The sequence below is a fragment of the Sinohyriopsis cumingii genome, chromosome 9, assembly GCF_028554795.1.
Source record: "Sinohyriopsis cumingii isolate HCF-2022 chromosome 9, ASM2855479v2, whole genome shotgun sequence".
NCBI classification, from domain to species: domain Eukaryota; kingdom Metazoa; phylum Mollusca; class Bivalvia; order Unionida; family Unionidae; genus Sinohyriopsis; species Sinohyriopsis cumingii.
In genome coordinates this window covers 41,772,916-41,796,445 of record NC_142969.1, presented here as the reverse complement: position 1 = coordinate 41,796,445, position 23,530 = coordinate 41,772,916, and the positions used below count along the sequence as shown (strand labels likewise).

Here is a 23,530-nt window from a genome sequence, read left to right as displayed (position 1 = left end):
CATGACAGCTATTTTAAACAAATCTTGTTTTGGCTACTCCTGAACTTACGGTTATCTCGACATTATGTTTTCAACAGAAGACCTATTATGGCAAGTTGTTTCTAAAAGAAAATGGTCCTATATCGTTTTGTGTCTAGGTCATAGGCACTTTACTTACCTCGGCACCATCTAACCGTCGTCGTGTTTTTTCCCATAATACACACAAGTACGAGCCTCAAAATACCCATTCGTTGCAGAATAAAACGTGCTTCCAGTTATTCATGACAATATCTACTCTGTGTTTGTTGGTGTGTGCGTGTGTGTTTGATACAACCTTCCAATCAAGTAATCCGAAGAATTAAGAAGAAGAAAAAAATCATACAATAGATGCCTTATTGGAAATGAAGGTCCTCTGTTTGTTTTCTGATTTTTATGCCATGTAATATGAGAATCTAAGAAAATCGGCAACCCAAAGAATGTCTTCACTTAACAAGTGTAACAGTAGCGTTATGTGTTACATTAGATTATGATCTCTGCTATTTAATCACTAAAAATGGTAGGAATTTTATTACTGACAACAACTTCATTTAATTTTATCACGTATGCATCGAGTCTTGTAAATTGACTGCTTTTCTGAAGCAAAATATAGCGAATGGTGCTATGATGTTTTCATGCAATCTCTAATAATGAAGTTCCTGTTCACTCAATACCATACATTTTTTCACTGTAATGCATTGTTCCTGTAATGACGGCGATCAGTTGGAAGAAGGTATGTCTCTTAATCCGTTGGTCGTAGAATCGATACCGGCCGAGGACAGCCGGGGTAGGCTGCCTTGCTGTGTCATTGTAAAAGGAGATTAGCGAATGATGTGATAAAATGCCGTACATACCCAAAATGTCCAAATTTGTTTAATTAAAACCAAAATAAAAAGAAATATACAAATTCGTAACATTATTACGTTTTCTGTACTTAAATTTATAAACAATTGTACTCAATAAATAGGCAGTACACACAGATACGCAAGCCAGGAATAAAAGGAAACGTTTGAAAACCATGCCGACTGTTATTACCTCTAATTGTATCTGACAGTTTTAGGGTTACTTTAAGTAAAAGAAACAATTACTCCTACGGGAAAATGCATATCAATGAAGAAAAATACCAAGCATAACTTCATATTACTTTTTTTTTAATGACTTTATTCATAAGTTAAATGCGAACGTCCCTTCTAAACAGATACTATAGATTATTAGTATATACGTGAGTTGCGGTTTGTGTGTAATGTCTCATTCCTGGGAATATATATTTTGTGACAAAGCTGGGACATACAGCTCCTTCGTTATGTACATTAGCTGAATCATACACTGTTACATGCATTTTAATCTACTGATATTATAAACTATTTGACCAATTTGTATGTCCATCTCTAAACAAATTAGCAGAACATATTCCTTTAGATAGCCATGCTTTTTCGCGCGCTCATCTAGATTTGAAATGTTTTGTGTGTTTCTTTCCAAACGGAGTGAATATTCTACCGTTGTTCCTGGTGAAATCAACCTTTTCCTTTTGGAAAACACTTGTACATTTCATGTAAAGAGTTCTGTTCGTACAAACTGATACCCAATTCACTAAATATAAATTCCTTTTAATAGCGTCAAATGCTCGTGTTTTCCAAAATGACTTTCTTTAGATCAACATAACAAACTTATCAACCATGATTTGAACTTTTTATGTTTCTTTTAGAGTTCCGAAAGTGTCATAAATTATACGAAACATGCATGTCGCCAGTCGTATATAGACTTTCTGAAGGATCATGAAATTTAATATTATTCCAAATCTACTCCGAAACAAACGTGGATTTAAGAGTGGATGTAATTTTGTAGGAGAAAGGACAATGGTAATATGTCAATACTTATTTGGTCTAGTCTTTTTTTTTAAATGTCAAAAAACGCCTAACCTACCGAATTTTCCCCATTGTCGTATTCAAGATCCCTAACCTACTTAACGTTGTTTACCCCGGACAGATATTAACGAACGTCTTAGGAATATAATTTACTCAAATACTATGTTGACAAGGTAATTTCGTCCTATTGTAGAAAACAATCCCTTTAAATTTAATATAACGCTTGTTATATGAAAGAGGTCGCAAGTCACTCGTCAGTCACATGCATTGTGGTTTAAAAAATTATTTCCAAGGTCATGACCTCTCTAATATAACAGATATATTATATTAATCATAGCACATACAAATAGCCAAATATAATTTGCGAGTAAAACTTTTAATTATGAAGAAAAATGAGTACATGATTAAGAATACGTGACTGTTTATCTTAAATTCGATACTTTATATGTTTTTAATTTTCTAACCATTTTCCTGGAATGACTGATGACACTGTTTCATTTTTTAAAATTATCAATAGGTTTCAATATAGTTCTTTGATCTGAGTAGAGCTTAATTTCAGCAGTAGAAAGATAAGGATATTTTGTATTTGGACCGAAAGGTGTAATATGCGGTAATAAATGGATTAGAATATACTTTGATGGTATACTGAAGAGCCAGTTTTATTCGTCTGAGAGAAAGTGATGATTGATTTGCCTCAGTATAGACGTTTTATCAAGTGGAAGTTCTAAGTAATGCAACATAAAGTCGGATTCGCCGACTGAATATCACCAGATCATGCGTCAACATCAGCATCGCAAGATTGCCGCTGTTAATAGTACACAATAGAACCATAAGCAAGTGGCGATGTTATTACTGTTTTAAAATGAGTAACTGATTCTGTCAGCTCTCGAATCGGTCACAGTTGGCACAAAACCCAAGGCTTTTCCTACATTTGTCCTTCATATACCCAATATGCCCAAACTTAATTCAGCGTCAGAAACACATCGCAAGAAAAACTCATCTTCTCCACAGCAGAGGTAAGAGATCTGTCAAGAGTTCTGGATCAAAGTTTATTTTTAATTGGCACAAGCTGCAGCTTTTACTATTAAAATGTTTTTTTATTTAATGTGTCAAATTTTCAGCTCACCCCATTCAATGCATATTTGTATATGCCTTAATTGCCTCTGCAACTCAGGATGATCAAAAGTTGTTGATATATAATGAACAATTCTTTACTGGTCTCCAAGTTGAAATCTTTTGAGACCAAAGTATATATTTGGTTTCTAATGATTATCTGTTTAAAAACATGCACTATTTTAGCTTTGTATCAAGATAAGATTAGGTGTTATCTCCCATTATATATATATATATATATATATATATATATATATATATATATATATATATATATATATATATATATATATATATATATATATATATTATAAAATAGACAACACAAACACATAGAATGTGTAACCAATTTTGCTTTATTGCTTCATCACACTGAATTCAATATCATTGCTTATGTCATTAAATATATTCTGTTTCTAAGTGATCGATGATATAGACAATTATAACATAAACAAGATGACATAATATATTACATTTTTAACCTAATTATTTTATTCTTGAATGAATAACTGACATGGAAATATGCTTATACAGTACAAATAGATGGTATTTCAATGCATGAAACTGGATTGTAAAGATACATATATTTCTATTAATAACTATCTCAAACATTTATGAATAAATAGAGTGAAACAATTTTATTAATATTTTTATTATGTCTAATGCACAATTTAAAAAAATATATATCTTGACATTATTCAAGAATGTTCAATATTTCATCAGAACTCTAATTATATAATAAAAAATTATGGCGTGCATAATACTTATAATCAATTAATAAATATTTTATAGGTAATTAATCATAATATAATGAGAATTTTAAAATACCTGTTCATTTTTAAAGAATTAGTAAACTTATTTGTATGATTTTTGTGGATACTTTTACTAGTTAAATTATTCTGAAAATTAGAAAAATATACAAATATTCTTAACTAATTGTAAACATGGGACATAAAATTATCATAAAAAGTTTGATTCATGAATGTGGTATAGTGTTTTGAACTTTATACCTTTTGGATATACCGTATTAAGACGGTGAATCCAATAGGTTTTCTTTAGCGGATGTTCCATCTCAGCATCAGCTATAATAAGTTGAAAGAAGAAATCTTGTAAAGTAAGGGAACTCTTGTTCAAATGTGTGGCAACATGAGATGATAATGATTGACTGATATAATTTTTTTTATGTCCTATCTATGTTCATTTATATGTTTAAATATTTGTTGTTATATACATATATTAAACATACATACACAAACACACAAAGTCAAACCTGTACTACTAATGAATACGTGTTTTGTAGTCACCGGGTAACAACAGCAATTCAAATTTCATCCCAGCAAATATATAAATGTCTTGTATTTAAAGGTCTTTGCCTTCCACTGAGGTATGTCAGGAGTTTTCTGAACAAATCATGGTTTTACACTGCCTTAGGTGATAACTTTCTTTGTTTCACGAGCTATTGAATGATTTGACTGTCTGTCTGTCTGACTGTCTCTCTCTATATATATGTAATATAATCTAGGTTATAAGGCCTGTTGTCATATAGGGACCTTGAGACAAACATATCGAAGAAAAAGTGTGTCCATCCAGAGACTATAATTAAAAGTAAAGCTGCGAAGCCTAAACATTCCAAAAGAGCTTGATGCATCCCATTTCTACCACAATAGTTTAGGTGTGAGTGTTTATATAAAACCTAATTCCATCAACAGCAATAGGCAGTGCTGCAAAGGTTACCAGGCATGTTGACTTTCCAGACTGCATGATAAAGTTGAAACTGTGACAAGAATAATACAGGTATTACCTGTATCATGATATGTCCTGTACACCCACCCACATCCATATCAAATCAGGTCTGACTTACTGTTTAAATGCATGAAATGGAGATTATTGATTGATATGATGCATGCAAACATGGATGATTGTGTTGAATAACAAGGATAGAAGAAAGAGTGTGTTCTTTAGGTATTAGAACATGCTGGCATGACAGCTCCGTCTTAAATACATTCCTTTATTTGTTCAGTCAGTGAGTCATTTCACTTTAGAATTTTTTGTTATAGATTTATTTTGCTTTTTAATTTCTTTACATTGTCTTTATATTCTGAGAAAACTGTTTCGACCTCTCCATAGGTCTCATCAGGTGGTAATAAATAACAAAAGTGCACATAACATGCATTGTGTTACCTACGGATTTCCCCACGACACTTTTCCATTCTGTATCATGCTTTTCATGATTTCTTTGAGCACAGTCATTTTGCACATGGACTAAGATCTTCATTTCTGTCTGCAGTGTCCACTGGCTCCTGATAAACACATGCACAGGAGTCATCACCCTTGGAATCCAGCAGTACTTTGCAGTAGTCAGACTTCCTTTTGCCTTGCTGAGTTTTGTACCGCAGATGAGCCTGCATCGTATCTACTTGTCTTGTCAGAATATGTTGCCTGGTTTCCTACAACTCATGGAAAGTACAGTTTTTATCCACTGTTTCCATTGATCTCATAGTCCTTGGTGAAAGTATACCTCCCAGGTAATTTACTTTGGTTTTCAATGGTTTTCCCAGTCTGTTATTGAGTCTATGTCTTGCTGAATGCACTCTTGCCTCAAAGTTTATTGAATAGTTCACATTTTTAGGTAATTTAACACTGATTGATCAGTTCACAGCCTCACATTTCTGTGTCATTGTGTTCAGTTGCAATTGTTCTACAACAACACATTACATTTTCAGGACTTCTAGTAGGATATTCTTATCATTTTCTATCATGTTCAGATGAATCACTTGATGAGGGCCCAGGTATGCTGATCGTATCGATCAATTGTTAGAACTTCCTCCCCACTGACCACTGAATAATGCTGACATTTCCTGCAGTACCCAGAATAACAGCACAGAGTGGCATCCAGTACTTGGGGGAGTTGACATTTAATATTTCTAACATCACCACCATAATTGCCTTCCATCATTCATTTGAAGATCAAACTGCAGAGTACTGAGGTCGAGTACTTATCTTGGCTGAGAATTTGCTATCTCTTTAACATTTTCACAGGCAATTCCAACAGTTTGAGATAAACTTTGACCAGGTTTCTTTTCACATTCAAGGCTATATGGCATTGCATCTTGCATCAAAAGCAACCTTCATTTGTGTAGGATCCTGGACACCATGCATGACATTAACTTGTCTGACTAGTTTCAGCTTGTCTGCTATAAAAAGTTTGTATTTAACTCTACAGTAGCTTGCCTACAATGTTGGAGGTCCTTTGCATATATGTTCTCCTAAGTGGTGGAATGGCAATGGCCACAAGCAAATATCTAGCTCTGGTGTTGCTCACTGGTGTATCTTGTAGTCCAGCTTGAAGCATCATATTGGCAACATCAGGATTTGGCCCAGGTTTATTGTTTTTATCTCCTTGTACAACTTATACTCTGCTGACTTAAAGTTGCAGTTCTTAAACATCATTATATGCTTCCAAGCAAGTCTCTGTTTTCTTTCATCAACAATTTGGAACTTGGGTCTCTCAGATATGCTGTCTGGATTGCCATGTCCATGAATGATTTGGTTAAACTTTTCAACATTTTTTCCCCCTACAGATCATACGTGCCCCATTATAATGATTCATTTCCATCTATTTAAGGTCCAGTTTTGTTGTGGATGATGGCCATAGAATTCTAGAAGACCCAAACCATTACTGTCTGGTGCCACAACTGAAAAAAGACCCTCATTTGTCAGCTTTGTCCCTGCTATTCTTCTGGTCACTTAACTGATGCAGCACTGGAATTTGGTAGAGTATTATCAATCAGATATGCGACCACTTTATGTGGAATATTTCCAGGTTTAAAATAAAGTCTTCTTCCTCTTGTTGTACACTTTCATGGTTTCAGTTACAATAACTGCATGTAAAGTACAAGTATCCTTTCTCTCACTTGTATAGCTAGAAGAGGCATGATACCTTGATTTTCAAAGAACTCCACCAACTCTTCAATACTATTGGAAGCTTAACATCTGTGAGCTCCTCCCCTTCATCAATGGAAATGACATCACTTCCTTGATCAGAACCCCTAACTAGTGTATTTCAATGATAAGAGATTTCAGGTGTTGCCTATTACTGACAGGCTCAAGTTTAATTACTTCACACCTGATAAGGAAAACCACTGATGTTCATGATAAAGGAATGGAGACATTTTGTCAAAGAACAAAAATTTTCAACTTTAGGTTATAAATTCTCTAGAAAATATAATTTGAATTAAAGTTGCCATACAAAAATGTGTATCAGTTTTTAAAATTGAACTTTTTAGTAAAGTTTAACAGACAAAGTTAATTTCTAGCAATTTCCAAATATTTGTTATTGCTCAAAACTAATTACAGTTTATTTCCAGTGTTTACCTTGATTAATAAAATCACTTTTAAACTTTTAAGTTTTATGCATTTTTGAGTCTGCCATTTTCCACTTCCTTGTGTTTCTGTTACAATGGAGTCAAATAAAAACCTATGTTATATTCATGGATCAAATTCCTTAAACTTTGCAGCATTATTTCAGACACATTTTATTACAGATGAAAGTTTTTTTTTACATTCAGCTAAAATTTTCTTACCCTATTAGGAATCAGGTCACAATTAGTACTTCCAGTTCAGTGCCCACGAATGTAGTCCTAGTCTATTTTTGGAGTATTTTGTCCTCATTTTGTTGGTGTTACAAGAGTTAAATTTAGTCATTCTTGGCATAGATTAAAAGGTATTCGTTTAGTCTTCAGAATATGAGCTTAGGGAATGGTTGTCTGTGTGTATTTTGTCTGTGTGCATTTTGTCTGTGTATATTTTGTCTGTGTGTATTTTGTCAACAGTGTACAGTGAGTAATAAGGAATTGGTGATGATCCAGAAGTGAAATCTGTGTTCCATCGCACATTGGTTTGTTTACAATCCAGCCTCTCAAAGAAATTCTGGTGAACTTATCACAAGAACTTCACTGTGAGGTTATCTCTGAAGGTATCTTAGATTAATTTTTTATTTGTACTGATTGGTTCCCTGTGGAAATTTCAGTAATGATAACAAAATCCATTGGCTCCAGCTTGGAACAGTGGTATAAATACAGCTATGGATTCCGATCATATAAAAATTCATTATGCTAGGTCATTGCCCACATGGTCAAACCACATATGTAAAGAGGATACACAGTTTGCATGGTGATTAGTCTCGTGTTTGAACCCCAGGTATAGCTTAACAATAAACATGATCAGATGAGATCAATTGGATACAACCAATGCAGGTGTAATCTTCATATCTAATGTTTGTGATGGACAGCCAGGCAAAAGATAACTTAAAATCTGAAGACAAAAATCTGTAACGAACAAAAGGCCAAATTTTAGGGGTGTATTATCTCTATAAATATGAGATGTTTAAAGTCTGAGCTATGCCTCAAATTCCCAAGACCACAAATACATAGTACAGTAAATATTGAGATAATGTGAGAAGTTAAAGGCACTGAAAACCCGTCATTGTCAGCTGACGATTTTGCAAGTAAACACACTATGCTACCCCTTGCCATTTCAACTGGCTAGAACTTTATAAGTAACTTGAAATTCTGTACTGAAAATGTGCATGCTGCCATCATTTACACAGATGTACATATGGAGAAAATGTCATGATAATCAGAGATCACAGCCTGGGGATCTCGGGGTAATTTTTCATGGAATAACCGTCCTGCTTGATGCCAACAATAACTGCAATCTTTAGGTTCATCTGTTTTTAGAAAGGATCTCTTGATTTTGGCCCCACAAGTAAAATTTACAGTGTTTCATGAAATTATTTTGCGTCATGTAAGACAGGGATCCCTTTAACCTCTGCAATCTTGAGTTGGACTGTTCGACCACTTGGGAATTTAATTTACAATACTGTGGATATGCCTTCAACTCGTAACTCGGACCACATGCTGTAAATATAGAGAAAAACAAATCCTTAAATTAAGTAAACTCCAGAATATAAAATATAGAATGGACCCCAAAATTAAGATTACAGTCTCTGTTTTCATAACAAAACAATAGTAAAACTTCAGAAAAAAGATAAACAGAATTTTCCACAAAATCAAGAGTAGTTTGAGTGTGTGTGTGTGATTTGGGTATTTAACGTAGCTTTAACAATATTTGTCAGAATGCTATGATGTTGATAGTGTATCAGTTTATAGTGATGTCTGCCACTGGTGCATCATGCCACAGACATAGCATGATGTCCCACCCAGTCACATTATCCTGACACCAGGCCAACCAGTCCTAACACTAACCTTTTACTGCTGAGCGCTAAGTGAGACAGCTGCTGGTACCAAGTCTTTGGAATGAAGTGTAGTTTGCAATGTACAGATAAAAATAATGCTATAACAGGATGGATAGCACAGAATGTTGTATAGGAATTCAATAAACAAAACTTCATTTAAATACATGTACCTGTATGATTTCTAAAATGCAAACTGTCCACTCGGAATGATGTGTCCTTGAAAAATACTGGATCCCTATTAAGGCTGTAAACATGGAGAGAGCAGGCATTATCGTAAACTACCAGTTTTGGAGCTGAAACAAAAATCACACTCATATACTATTTCTGAATGATACCTTCAAAACTATCATTGCTAATTTGTATATAAAGTATATGAATCTCAAGCATTTCTTTCTTAACTGCTTAACTATGAATGGTAGAAAAAAGGCCGAATATTATAACCTTTGACAATTATCCATATTACATGGTATAAAAATTCAAGGAACTTATCCACAACACCATCTATATTCCCAAACGGCAAAATTTGTTTCATTCTATAATTAATATTGTCAACAAAGAAAAGATTATTGAATGGTTGTTGTTAAAGGTATTATTAAGATATAGCCATCAGCTGAATAATGATTGAAAATATACATTTATATCTTGTCACATGCTCAAAGAAGAAACAAAAGATCTAAGTTTATAACAGCCAATCACACAACTAACCTTTCCTAAATCTGGTCCTCAGGAGGGTGAATGGAACATCTGGTGATTCATGCACTTTCATTACCTGGAACCCGTAGCAAATTCCTATAAATTAAAATAAGACACTTAAATATTTTCTTGACAAAATCATGGGGTAACAGTACATAAACAAACTAAAACATGTACATGCAAGTGATTTAGTTTAAAAATATTTATTAATACAATAACAATTCTGAAGAAATGTCGGCTAAAAACAATGATTAACTGAAAGTGATAAACTTGGTAGCCTTTTGAGCAAATAAGAACTCATTAAACTGGAGTCTGGTGATACCAGTGTGCAGTTAATTTAATGCCATTAACACATTAACCCCTGGAGCTTTTTGTCATTTTTGCCTGAAAATCGAGTAGGAAACACATTTTGAAAGTTATTTCTGAATTGACTCGAAAACACCAAATCCCCGGCCATCTTTCAATAACATACTACCTAGTTGTGTTAAAAACATCGTTATTTGTTGGCTATTTGACTCGCACATGAGCAGAGGAGTAAAAGTTGGAATTTCTTTTTATTTTTATGTTTTTTGCTAAACGGAGCCATTATTTTTGTATGGAGACCACTCTTTATTCCAAATGCCCATCTTATCCTACCTTTTACAAAACTCATCTGTTTGCAGTTCATACTGGTTTGCCTTAGATCTGATACCAAAAAGTCTAAAATCCAGACACAAAATCGGATTCCGACCACAGGCAAATTTTGGGTTAAAAAAATTTGGGTCTAAAAAATGAGGTTTTTCTATCTGTATTTTGAAGTGCAACTAGATATTCCAGATTATTTAGTTTCATTGTAGAGCTACATCTGTCTACCTTTCTATGATACCACCCACTTTAGTGTATCATCCATGACCATGACGCTACAGAGCTCGGCAGTAGGCTACTACCTCCTGCCCCGTAAAGTTGTCGCTAGGGGTTAATGTGTTAAGACAATCTTCGGGTAAAATATACTCTGTTACATGATTCAATTTGTTTTTCTGACAACATCTTACTTATGCTTACCATGTGGGCAAAACAGTGTAAACACTCCTGGCAGCAGATGCGGATGTCCCTTGGCAAACTTGGAGCAAATGTCCTTCAGTCTAGACCCTTTCTTATCTGCAACAAATGTTCCTCTCTTTCTAATCTGTGGAAGCTGAGGAAAAAATGCCAGATCATCGATATCTTCTTCATTTGGTAATTCTGATGGGCATGTTTTTTTAACGAATGGATCAAAAACTTTTTGTTTAAGATAGGGAAGGATGTTTTGTAGCGTGTCAAATGGAAATTTCTCCTTCAAATTTGAAAGAAGGTTGAAAAATACTGGTATTTCTTTCTGAATTCTGGAAAGAGTGGTGTCTTCAAAGATAGAAACATGTTTTGCCAAAGAACAATTCAGAAAATCAAATAAATCTTCTGATGGAGCTAAAAAACTACACGAAGGGTTTGAGGAAGCCAAAGCTTTGATCAGCTCCCTCCAATATCCTTTAGCTACAATTCTGTCTCCTCTGTTGATGCAGTCTTCTAGTATAACTGTTAAGAAAGACAACAATTCACAACTTTGATTTTCTTCTTGAACAGTTTGAAGGAGTTTCCCTTTCTGCTCTAAACTTATTCCCCTTTAAAGTCAAGCAGGAAAGATCTCACTATCCTTGAAAAAAGTGTCCGCTCCTTGGCTCTGTTAAAAAAGAAACGGTAATATATTGGCGCCATTTCTGTGACAAAATGAAAGTGAGGGCACAGAACATGATACAAAAAAGGAATGAACACTTGTCACTCAGGAATTAGAATCACCAATGATAGCATCAGATTTAAAATATATTTTAGTAAAACAAAACTTACTTTGCTATTAGAGTTGAAGTACTTAATGATTCTCAACCACATAATGTCTTATTGACTTATATACTGACACATGCACAATTAGAATCAAGCTTTATTTGTCTTGTATAGTGATAATTGTGAACTTGCAGTGCAAAGCAATATTGCTATTGAAACAATAGTGTCCATGAAACCATACAAATCTGCATATATAAATAATTATAAGAAATGATACTCATTCGTTTGGCTAAAGTGGAGAAAGTGACCGACTAAAAATCACATGTAGGATATTTGTTACATTATTTATTATAATCTTGGTATGTTATAATATATAGATGACACTATCAATCAATACTGGGTTGCAACAAACCATGCCAATAATTTACTCTGACAATTGCCACAAATAACGTGTTAATTATTTTCAAACGATTATTTGTGGAGACACTGTTAAGCAATGATAAGTGAATGAGTGCTCAAATGCTGTAATCTTTGACATCAACTCACACTGACCTATTATATTTCCTAATGACCTCAAATGGCATTTTGCCAGGTCTAATATAACACACTTCACCAATAACAATGCAAGATATTTTTCAAAGATAGGGTAAAAGCCAATATGTCCCTTCCAAATTTCTGGCAGATGGATAAACATCAATAAATGTTAACATACTCTCATATTATTACCTGTGTGCATCTCTAGCATCATATGGTTTATCCACGGTGTTAACTGAAGACAGTATATTTTGCCAAGACATAAGTTCCTTTCGGAATGACACTGACGTTGCATCCATTACTACAGTGTCTGGATCTGGGCCACAGTGTGGGCATACAAAGGCACTGGAATAATCTATATCAAGCAGATCCAAAAAGCTGTACCATGCTGATTTAAATTCACCATAACTGAGTTTTCCCTGAATGTCATGTCCAGCATCTGTGTGCATCTTACACAGGACTGTGTATTCTGTGAAAATTGTTGACCTGTGGAAAATAAAATTATAAACAAATATTCCAGTATTCAATTAAAAAGGAATGATGAAAATAGTTTTTGATATCATTAATTATAAGGAGAGAGCAAAGGACAAGATATTAGCACATAGTTTTACTTTCATCCAGTTTGCAATTACTCAATTGTGATATTAAAAATAATCCATGTGGATCTTTGCTAGCCAAAGTTCCAGGTGTATTTGAGTGAAAGGCATTTGTGCAAACATGGACCAGCACTGGAAAATTGCTTATTTATCAGCCATGCAAGTTGTGTTCTCCCCTTGTCTTGGTCATGTAGGAACAGTGTTAAAATTTTAACAACTTAATTTTGATTGGATACAGTGGCTTGCTGCCATATCCAATGAAATTTACAGACCCGCAGCACAGAAATATTTGCACGATATGCCAAGTTGTAGATGGGCTGTCATATAGGAACCTTGGCTAGCTGAAATGAATCCAAGTGTTACAACTATAATATTGTACAAATTTAAATGTATTTGTGTGTGTGTGTGTGTGATTTGGATTTTTAATGTAGCTTTAACAATTTTTCAGTCATATCGCTACAATGTCTGCAGTGTGGCAGTTTATAGTGCTGTCTAGCACTGGGCATCATGCTGCAGACATGTAGCATTAGGTCCCACGCAGTCACATCATCCTGACCAGTCATAATACTAACCTCCTAATGCTGAGCCAAGCGAGGCAGCTGTTAGTACCATTTTTGTATGTCTTTGGTATGACTCGGACAGGGATCAATAATACGACCTACAGCATCCGAGGTAGCCACTCTAATGACTAGGCCATCGAAGCAGTACTGCATTGTTGTAATAATTGCAAATATTACTACAGAATATTGAGACAATTGCAAGTAAAAGGCAAATCCCCACCCCCAAGAATAATACACTGGTCAACAGTGAAATCATTACTGACTTGAAAAGGCCCTAATCTGTAGTATTTTGGTGTGCCGAACACGAATATAACCGTGAAAAATTTGTATTGGCTCTCGTTTTGAAGATATTCATATACCTCATTTTCTATGTTTCACTGTGTAAATTTCTCCAGTAGGACTGCAGCAACATCCGGAATAATGATGTAACATTGCATAATACCATCATGCTCACATCATCCACAGTTGATTGCATCATTTTCTGATGCAATGCAATACTAATGCCATGCGGCTGCTGAAGTAAGTTGACGTCAGCAGTGTGCTATACATGTGTAGGCCTATTATACTAATGCCAGGCGGCTGCTGAAGCTGACGTAAGCAGTGTACTATAAAAAGCCCAATCAGATAGGTTCAGCATTTAAAATATTTTAGACGTTGTGCGAGACAGTTCAAGCTACTGTTACATAAAACTTATTATTTTATCCATTTACGTACAATAAAGAACAGTAATGCCTCGAAAGTGTGTTAATACCGCGGACAATTTTTGCTATATTTGTGGGGAAGTGACATTTGCCAACCAGAAGAAAAGTATCAATTCTCAAGTGAAGAAGGCATATCATCTTTACTTTGGATGCAAGGTTGGTGACCAAGACAAGCCTTGGGCTCCGCATATATGCTGTGCTACATGTACAACACAGCTTTCACAGTGGTTGAATTGCAAAAGGTCATCAATGCCGTTTGCAGTCCCAATGGTGTGGAGAGAGCCAAGCAACCACCTAAATGACTGTTACTTCTGCTTGGTTCCTCCTCTTTCCGGCGGAATAACGAAGCGAAAGAAGTCGAGAATAGTCTACCCAAACATTCCGTCTGCATTGAGACCAGTTCCACATGGTGAGGGACTTCCTATTCCAGAACCTCCAGCAGAATATTCTCTTGATTCATCTGACGAAGACAAAGGTGAGTCGACCTGTTCTTCTCCTGGTCCATCAGCATGCAGTGATCCAGATTTTCACTGTGGTGCATCATCAACCCCACACAGAATAACACAGGAAGAACTAAATGACCTGATTCGTGATTTGGACTTATCAAAGAACAAGGCAGAATTGCTAGGATCAAGACTCCAACAATGGAATCTTCTAGAAGAAGATGTCACAATTACTGCATATCGAAAGCGCCACCAGCAATTGGAGCCTTTCTTCAGAAAGGAAAGTAATCTGATATTCTGTTCCGATATTGAGGGCCTCATGAATGCTTTAAAAATCACTCATGACCCACAAGAATGGAGACTATTTGTGGACTCTTCGAAACTGAGTCTCAAGGCTGTGCTTTTGCACAATGGAAACATTCTTCCATCTATTCCAGTAGCGTATGCTGTCCACATGAAAGAGACATACGATAACTTAAGGCAGCTACTGAATTCCATTGAGTATAACAAGTACAGCTGGCACCTCTGTGGTGATTTGAAGGTAGTTGCCCTTTTAATGGGACTGCAGCAAGGATATACAAAATACATGTGTTTCTTATGCGAGTGGGATAGCCGAGCAAGGGAAATGCACTCTATGAGGAAGGAATGGACTCACAGGCAGAATGTAGCCATTGGAGAGAAGAATATCCAACACCCAGCTCTGGTTGAGGCTCAGAAAATCTTGCTACCACCCCTTCACATCAAACTAGGTTTGATGAAGAACTTCGTGAAAGCCATTGACCGGACTTTGCCAGCATTCCGATACCTGCATGAAAAATTCCCTCGATTCAGCGAAGCAAAGATTAAAGAGGGAGTTTTTGTGGGTCCTCAGATTCGAGAGCTTTTCAAAGATGACCGGTTCAACAACTTGCTGGAAGGTGACGCGAAACAAGCATGGAATGCTTTTCGCCTAGTTTCTACAAACTTCCTCGGAAATGTTAGGGCAGAAAACTATAAGGAACTAGTAGAAGACATGTTGATGAAGTATAAGAAACTTGGCTGCAATATGTCTCTAAAGATTCACTTCCTTCATTCCCATTTGGATTTCTTTCCTAGCAACTGTGGTATTGTTAGTGATGAACACGGCGAACATTTTCATCAAGATATCGCAACAATGGAACAAAGATACCAGGGAAAATGGTCCACTACAATGCTGGCTGACTACTGCTGGACACTCCTCAGAGATGCTCCCGAACAGCTGTACAAGAGACAGGCGAAGAAATCTAAGATGTAGTCAATGACTTGATTTTTTATAGGTAGGCTATTACAGTTGACCTTTTACTATTGGAATGCATTTCGTTATGTAAACATTAATTTCTTGCAGATTACAAAAAAAATAGAGCCAATTTTGCAATTTGACTGTCATATTCGTGTTCAGCACATAAAAATTGATAAGAATTGACTAATTTTATTTCAGTAACATGACTTTTGTAAAAATTTGTTGTCCAGTGATATTTAAACTGGATGCTTCAAAAAAAAAATTTCTTCTTCATCTGCTTCAAAAATGAACATGGAATCAATACAACTTTTGGCCAAAAGCATGATCTGTATATATAATTATATGTATATGCAAACAATTGAAGATTATATCAAACATGACCAAGAAAACAGGTAGTTAATAGCAATGATAATATCTTAAGCATACACATGCAGTTCAATAAAGGAAATGATTAAGAGGGCTTTCATAAACTTTAATACAGTAACATGAGCTATTTAAGAAAGCTGCTGTGGCTGAAAAAGAAGAACCTAATTACAAGGGATAAAAACCCCAATAAAGCGAATATTTTAATTAATACTCAGAGAATTACTTTCCAGTTAAGAAGTAATACATGAATCTTCTAAGGACTTCATGACATATGATGTATCTACCCATATTTAGCACACACTGCTCCAGGCCATCCAAATGGAATGTTTTCTCACATTCCATGCATGTTTTGGAGAAGACTGAAAATTAAATATCACATAACTCTGTTACATTTCAATAAATACATGAGTCATTAGAGACATGTAAAATGTTCATGTATTATTTACAGTGGTACTGGATAATATAACAGGTTTAAGGATTATATCAGTAGGTAATGATAACATATTCTCAATGTTTACTCTTAATGAAGTGTACCTGTTATCTTTCCATATATCTGTACTTAACATTTCATATTATATTACAAACTTTCTCTGAAAATTTGAACTGTTGCACATGACACACTATTCATTTTCTCACGAAAAAGTCGTAATAATTTAATTTGTGTGTATAAGAAAGCATTTTTCATCAAAACAGATAAAAACCATTCTACCAGTTCTGAGTAACAAGCTAATTATTCAGTTTTATAGTATGATGTAATGAAAGCAGTTAATTTAAGCAACAGGATTACATTTATGATTGGGTTAATTTAGGCACTGTCAAGAAGGAAAAAAACGGGGGCTAATCAAAAGGAACGAGCAAAACAAAGGGTGAGGTGGGGAATTGGGTAATAGTTTTGTCCTCTCAGTGTGCCATAAAAATTGAATTCAATAAGAAAGTGGAACAAAAGTAACTGATTCTGTTTATTTCAATAGTGCAAAAATATAAAAAACGATTGTCTCTCTTTAGCTCGTCTTTTAAAACATTTGGGACCTTTCTTCATATGTAGCCTTAAAATACCATAACCAGACTGCATTTGCACCTACAATCAATCACTCATATGCCCAGAAGAACCTTTTGAGATAGCACAAAATGTTTGAGCTTAACTGTCCCATGAAAGTAAAATTAAATTTCCAGTTAAAATTTCAAGTTTACTTACTTTTAGCACTTAATATCTGCTGGACACCAAATATGTTGGCCTGTATGTAGCTGCTGGTTTCCTGCAGTCTACCAGAGCAAACATCACACAGCTGGTTATCAGAAACCAAGATGACATATTCACCATCGTATATGAATCTCTCTGTGAATGGTTTCTTATACTCAGCTTGCATTAGGATGGAGGAATGAAATGGTATTTTCCTCTTTGACAAACATTTGGGTTCATATGATGATGGACGTGTGCTCCTACTTGTCTGACAGAGTTCTTCATGATGGGAAGAAAATTTCTGTAGGTGTATGCACTTGACCTTCATGGTGGTTCCACAGGTCAAGCATTTAGTTTCTTTAGAGACATCGATTACACCATGACAATGTTCTATAACAATACAGAACAGCCCCTTCCTCACTTCTATTATTTTCTATGAAAAAATAAAATGTGTATATATATATATATATATATATATATATATATATATATTTTTAAAATTCATCGCATTTGAATATTCAACAATTTTGGTTCATATAATTTTTCAGTCTTTTTTTATAAAAAAATATTTGGTACCTACTTATCTGCACTGAGGACGGGAAAATAATGTTATCACAGAAGGTTTACTGAATAATTCAATGTTTGTAACAGACACACAATCATGGAAATTTGTTATTCAACTGAAAATAAAAGTATCATGTAAATATACAAGTTATAAAAGAAACCAAGCCATTATTTTCAGATCTCTAAGTTAAAGAAATTATGTTCAATTTACAAAGAAAGGAAATCATTACTGTATAAACTGATTTTTAAAAACAATAATGTTGTCTTAAAGTCCTGAAGATCAAGATAGCCAATTACCCATATTTTATTGTGACATGTCTTTTGCATTATCTACCGATATTTACTTCATACTGGCTAGATGAGTTTATTGTTCAAAAGCATAACTTCCTGTCATTTACTTTTCAAAGATATTTTCAAATCTTACTAAAAGAAACACAATTATAGACAACAATTTTAAGTGATGCATACCTTTTTATGATGAGGGAAATTTAGGTATTAGATTGGAATGTAAACCATACTCTTTAAGGTAGGGTTGGGCAGGTTATTTAATACCTAACAAAATTTAAACTTACATCTGCGTATGTATCACACTCATTTGTATCTTCTTCATTATCATCTGAAAAATGTGAAGTGACTTAAAAGCAAATACATACTCTGAACAATGCAATCATTTTCATATTTTTCTACATATTACCAGACAGTCCATGATGCAATAATTGGGCATGGTGACAAACAGAAATTTTAACCGGAAATGTAATATTCATAAAACTGAAAATACTACAGTGAAGAATTTGTAAACGAAAACTCAAAAGTAAATATAGCAAATAGTCTTGATAATAGGTTAACTTATATTACAAGATTTACTAAATATCTAAATAAAACAATAACATTAGGCTGAAAAATGAACCATTTATTACAAATTCATGCAGTTGGTAATTATCGAATAAATGTCAATTTTGTCAGCTTTAAATTTTGGCTATTTACTTATTATTCATATCTGAATGTGGAATTGTTGTGAGTTTCGTTGATGTAATGTTAATGTTGTACATGTGTATCACCGCTGACAGAAAACAATTTAAAAGCTTCACTGTTTTACAGAAATCAGATTACCAGAAGTTATTATATCAGTCAGTTATTAATGCTAATGCCTCAGATGAAATGCAAATACATGTGCAACACTAAAATAAACACAAAGTAAGGATGGACTGTCAATTTTGGTCATGACATGACTTATTTATAATATCATTCTCTTTGTACCCTTACAACTTAGGTTTCACAGTAATTTGCAATACTGATTGGCACTTGGAATATTATTTATATACCTGTTGAAAGAGTCGGAAAAATCTGGTTCACTGCATCGAAGGGGTCTAAAATGGTTGTCAATGTGCTTACGTGGATGCATCCAGGCACTCTCCTCATAAAATCTGAAATAAAAAACGTGTCCTTACACAAGTGAACATAATTTGTTATAATAATCCAAGCCACTGAGCTGCTGAATAATTAATAAGGGATGAAACAATTTAACCATGATCACTGAAGTGGGCAATAATAATAGGAAAAAAAACTGTCTGTAATCACATAAATAGGTAATTATAATATTAGATTAAATTTTTATATTTCAGAAACAACAAATAGTGTTGGACAAATAAAACTTTCCATGTAAAGTATGAGTCATCGTACATGGGATAAAACTTACTATTAAGAAAGAACAAATGCAGAAACACCACTTACATAACCAAACTGTAGTGGTACATAATTGTTCCAAGTCATGAACAATGACATCAGTAATGCACAAAGAATTGATTTATACGAGGTTTCTCCAAAGCTGAACAAAAGTTACATAGCCCAATATTATTTTGATTGTAAAGCTACAATTCCTAGTGACACACTGAACTTGACTTTGATGTATAACACTATTTGCAATTGTGAATTGTTATTTTAGTAAAATTCTATGAAACTGCATGCATAACTCAAGAAATAGTTTAGACAGAAATGGGAAAAACAAAAACAAAATGGACCATGTAATTGGGCAAAGTTATTGCTATATCTCACTTTCTTGTGATAATGTCAGAACTGGAATATGCATCTTTAAAGTGGATGATTTGATTGAAATTGCAGAGAAATCATTTTTATTTTTTTACCACTGTATGGTACATGCATCCTTTCTCCACAGCATTCTATAAATTCGGATCTAGTTACATCGCAGGTGCATTTATATATCCAATGCATATCGTCATTGAAAGACATCCCCCTTCTTGTTGCAAAAAGAAACTTCCCTGTCTGTGAAAAAAAAAAAACAGACAGAAGATCTTTGATAACAGTTTAAACTTATAAAAATGAATACATTATAATGAACATAATAACAAACAAAAGTCATATTGTAACAAATCATGATCACAATTTCTTATTGTCATGTGACTTGACTTTGATACCATGATCAAAGCAGTGAGCGGTTGGTAAAGCTCTACTAGGAGGACATGGCATTAAATTATTTATTATAACATATATTAGGGTCCTGAGAAAATGGTCTAATGGCATGTACATTGTGTATGCCAGATATAAACAAGGTAATTTTGCTATATCTTGCAAATATGATGCCTGTACATAAACAATATTTTGTTAGTGAACAATGTTCACATAAATATAGAACAATAATATACAAAGAACACAATCTGTGAATAAACATACATACAGTATTATATAATGTTTTGAATACATGTATAATTGACAAAGTATCACTAGTTTAAAGTAGCCTATCTCCTACTAGCAAAACTCATTTCCAATTATTCATTCTTTTAGCAAGATGTCCATCATAATAGAACTATTACCTAATGTAAGGCTCTGGAAGCAGGAACTTGGAGTATGGAGTGCTAGGCTACACAAATCTAGAAAGATTAAAAATTTAAAGAAAAATTTACCTTAAGGGCCATCCTATCTTTGTCAAAATCCTGCAACATAAATGTTTGGTAGGTCTTGTCAATCATGAAAAGACCATCAGACTCCTTTAAAAGATTACTATACATTTCTTCTGATGTAAGTAATCTCTCAGTAGTTGAATCCTCCACTACTGTCTGCAATAGACATTCAACATAGAAAATAAGACAAAAGTAAATAAAATACAGAAAAATTGGTAAATACACATCATCTATTGATATAACAGTAAATGTTTACATTTTGATGAGATTCTGCAAAAGAAATTTTTATTTCTCACATGGTTCTTGCACACAGTGCAAACACATACGGGAACAGGGCACTTTTATATGTGTAATTAAATTTGTAAAAGAAGAAAATATACAGCAGCAGACATTACTCAAATGGACTTAAACCGTAATGAGTTAAATATATTTTTACAATCCTAAAGCACATTGGGCAATGAAAATAGTATCTTACCTCAGTTTCACATGGTACTGCATCTGGTAGTGTCAATGCAACAGGTTGCACTGCAGTCTTTGACGGCATGCCTGATGTAATACCTGGTGGTCTACCCTTCTTTGTTGAATCTCTACCACCGCCTCCCTTTAGATCAACAATTTTGCTGAAGTCATACTTTTCCTCACCGACACGACAACAACTTTTCATCAAGTCTGATGCTCTGAATCTCTTCTGCAAATAATTAAGATAATCTGAATTTAAATATTTACACACCAAATAAAAATGTGCCTTATGATTTTGTACTGCAAAATAGACTGATACAATTGTTTTTTTTTTAAAACACAAATTCCAAAATATCCAATTATGTCAAACGGATGTGGGTAGGTAAGTAGTGAGAAATTTTTAAGCACTGATGCAATATAGTCCTACAATGTAAGACATAGCACATGATGGTTTTGTTATAGTGCTATGTCGTACTATCCAAATAACGGCCATGTATAGCATGGTCCGATGTTGACTTCGGAACGAGTAGTCAAAGTTTCAGGAATATCTCACACATTCAGCAGCATATATCAACACTCTTCTACTAATTTATGTGTATTTAATATATTTACTGTGCTGTCTTCATCCTGGGGGAATGAAAATATCACACTAGCAAATGGATGCATTTTCTTGTTCCGTTGACATACATTTAAAAATTTTGCAATGCGACGGTGGTCGAGGTATGCCAAAGTATGTTTAAGTAGGTTCATGCGACGGATATGTTTCTTGAACAAAACGAAACGTTGCTTTACAGTTCCAATAGGAATAATATATTTTTATTCGTTTCGTTAAAGAATAGAATTTCAACTTAACCCGACTTCGGCATTCATCGCTGTCCAGTCAATTGGAATGGAGGCCAACGAAACTTGAAAACAGGTCCATTTCTTTTGTGAGAATTTGAATTTATTAGAGAAAAGACACAAAAGTAAGTAAAGTCTGACCAAAACATTATGCCTTTACTTTGTAGAAAAGTGCCGTTATTTTAGTTGCCAGTTGTGAGATATTCCTGAAGATTTTACTTCCGTTACGATGCTAGTCAACATCAAAGCACACTACACAGCCCTGTTAGTTCGGCAGTAAGACCCTGATGCCTGAAACATAAATATCACTGTCAAGGTCTTACACATAGGACTATGCTGCAATACAGCATTTAAAGGAAACATCATGACTTGGGAAAACATTTTGAGGTTATCACCGACTTCAGCAAGGTATCAACAACCAATAACTGACATTATTGTAGACGGAGCCTGTAACTTTATTTTGGTACAATGCAAAAAAGTGAATGATGATTTAATGAACAGAAAAACATCTCGGGAGTAAAACAAGCCATATAGTACGGCCGGTTGTCTTTAAAGACGGAAATAGCAGAAGGAAATCGAGGGTCATGGGTGTAAGTTACGAAGTGTTTGGAAGTTACGTACCTTCTCTCTTATATATTATGATAGAGAGGGTCCTATGTCAGAACGGGTCATGGGGGTAATCTAAGGTAGTTTTGTCACTCTGTATGATGTTTTTTCCTTCAGATTATTATTATTATTTTTTTTTCTCAACATCAATCTCGCGTCGAGCACTTGTGAATAAATGCACAACTCCGGTACTGTTCTGTCAAGACAAATTACATCTAGAAAGCAGATGAACAATTCATGGAGCCATGAAGACAAATTTTGTCCATCAAAACTGATATGCAATTCGATAACTTGAGACTACTCACTGAATACAAATATTGTCTAAACAGCTATACTCACTAACTCAGTTCATTCAGCAAGGACAATTTTGTCAACAGAACAGACACACAATTCAACAAGACAGGTTGTTCTATGAATACAACTTTTTGCCAATCAAAACAGGTTTACAACTTAATAAATTAGGACTGTTTCATAACAAAAAACAAATTTTGTCTCTATTCTGCTACCTAATTTCGAGATGATACCTTTTTAACCGGAGTCGCCATTTTTGTTGTAACTAAAATTGCGCATGCTCAAAGTTAAGAATCAGTTTTGACGTCACTGTTCTGTGCGTTCCGTTCTAAGACATTTTTTGTCCACTAATATACCTCAAGAAGCCTAATACATAAGCGAGAATTGCAGATTTGGGTTCGATACGTTGAAAACGTCTACAGTTGTAAATAAACTTGAGCTTTTCATCTGAAGGTTCAACTTAAAATAACATAATCACTTA

At 34.3% G+C, this 23,530-nt stretch overlaps 1 protein-coding gene across 1 annotated transcript; it reads right to left on the bottom strand.

Moving 5' to 3' along the window:
• Positions 1-7,982: 7,982 nt before the first annotated feature.
• LOC149791620 (uncharacterized) lies at positions 7,983-23,303 on the bottom strand. Its single transcript, XM_089969460.1, has 13 exons — positions 23,283-23,303; positions 21,329-21,541; positions 20,857-21,009; positions 20,080-20,218; positions 19,261-19,362; positions 18,511-18,554; positions 17,390-17,807; positions 16,418-16,553; positions 12,463-12,756; positions 10,984-11,579; positions 9,955-10,038; positions 9,420-9,542; positions 7,983-8,911 (listed from the first exon to the last, which is right to left on the bottom strand). Exons 1-13 carry the CDS (start codon positions 23,301-23,303, stop codon positions 8,718-8,720), a joined length of 2,517 nt encoding a protein of 838 aa, XP_089825586.1. The 3' UTR covers positions 7,983-8,717.
• Positions 23,304-23,530: the final 227 nt, after the last annotated feature.

Bases quoted from the DNA above. Each gene is read 5' to 3' on its own strand.
- LOC149791620 (XM_089969460.1), bottom strand. From the start codon at position 23,303: ATGGCGACTCCGGTTAAAAAG. The intron at 17,808-18,510 runs GTAAGTTTAAAT...ATTTTTTCATAG, and splicing joins AGTGTGATACATACGCAGAT to AAAATAATAGAAGTGAGGAA. The intron at 16,554-17,389 runs GTAAGTAAACTT...TTTAATTTTCAG, and splicing joins GCAGATATTAAGTGCTAAAA to TCTTCTCCAAAACATGCATG.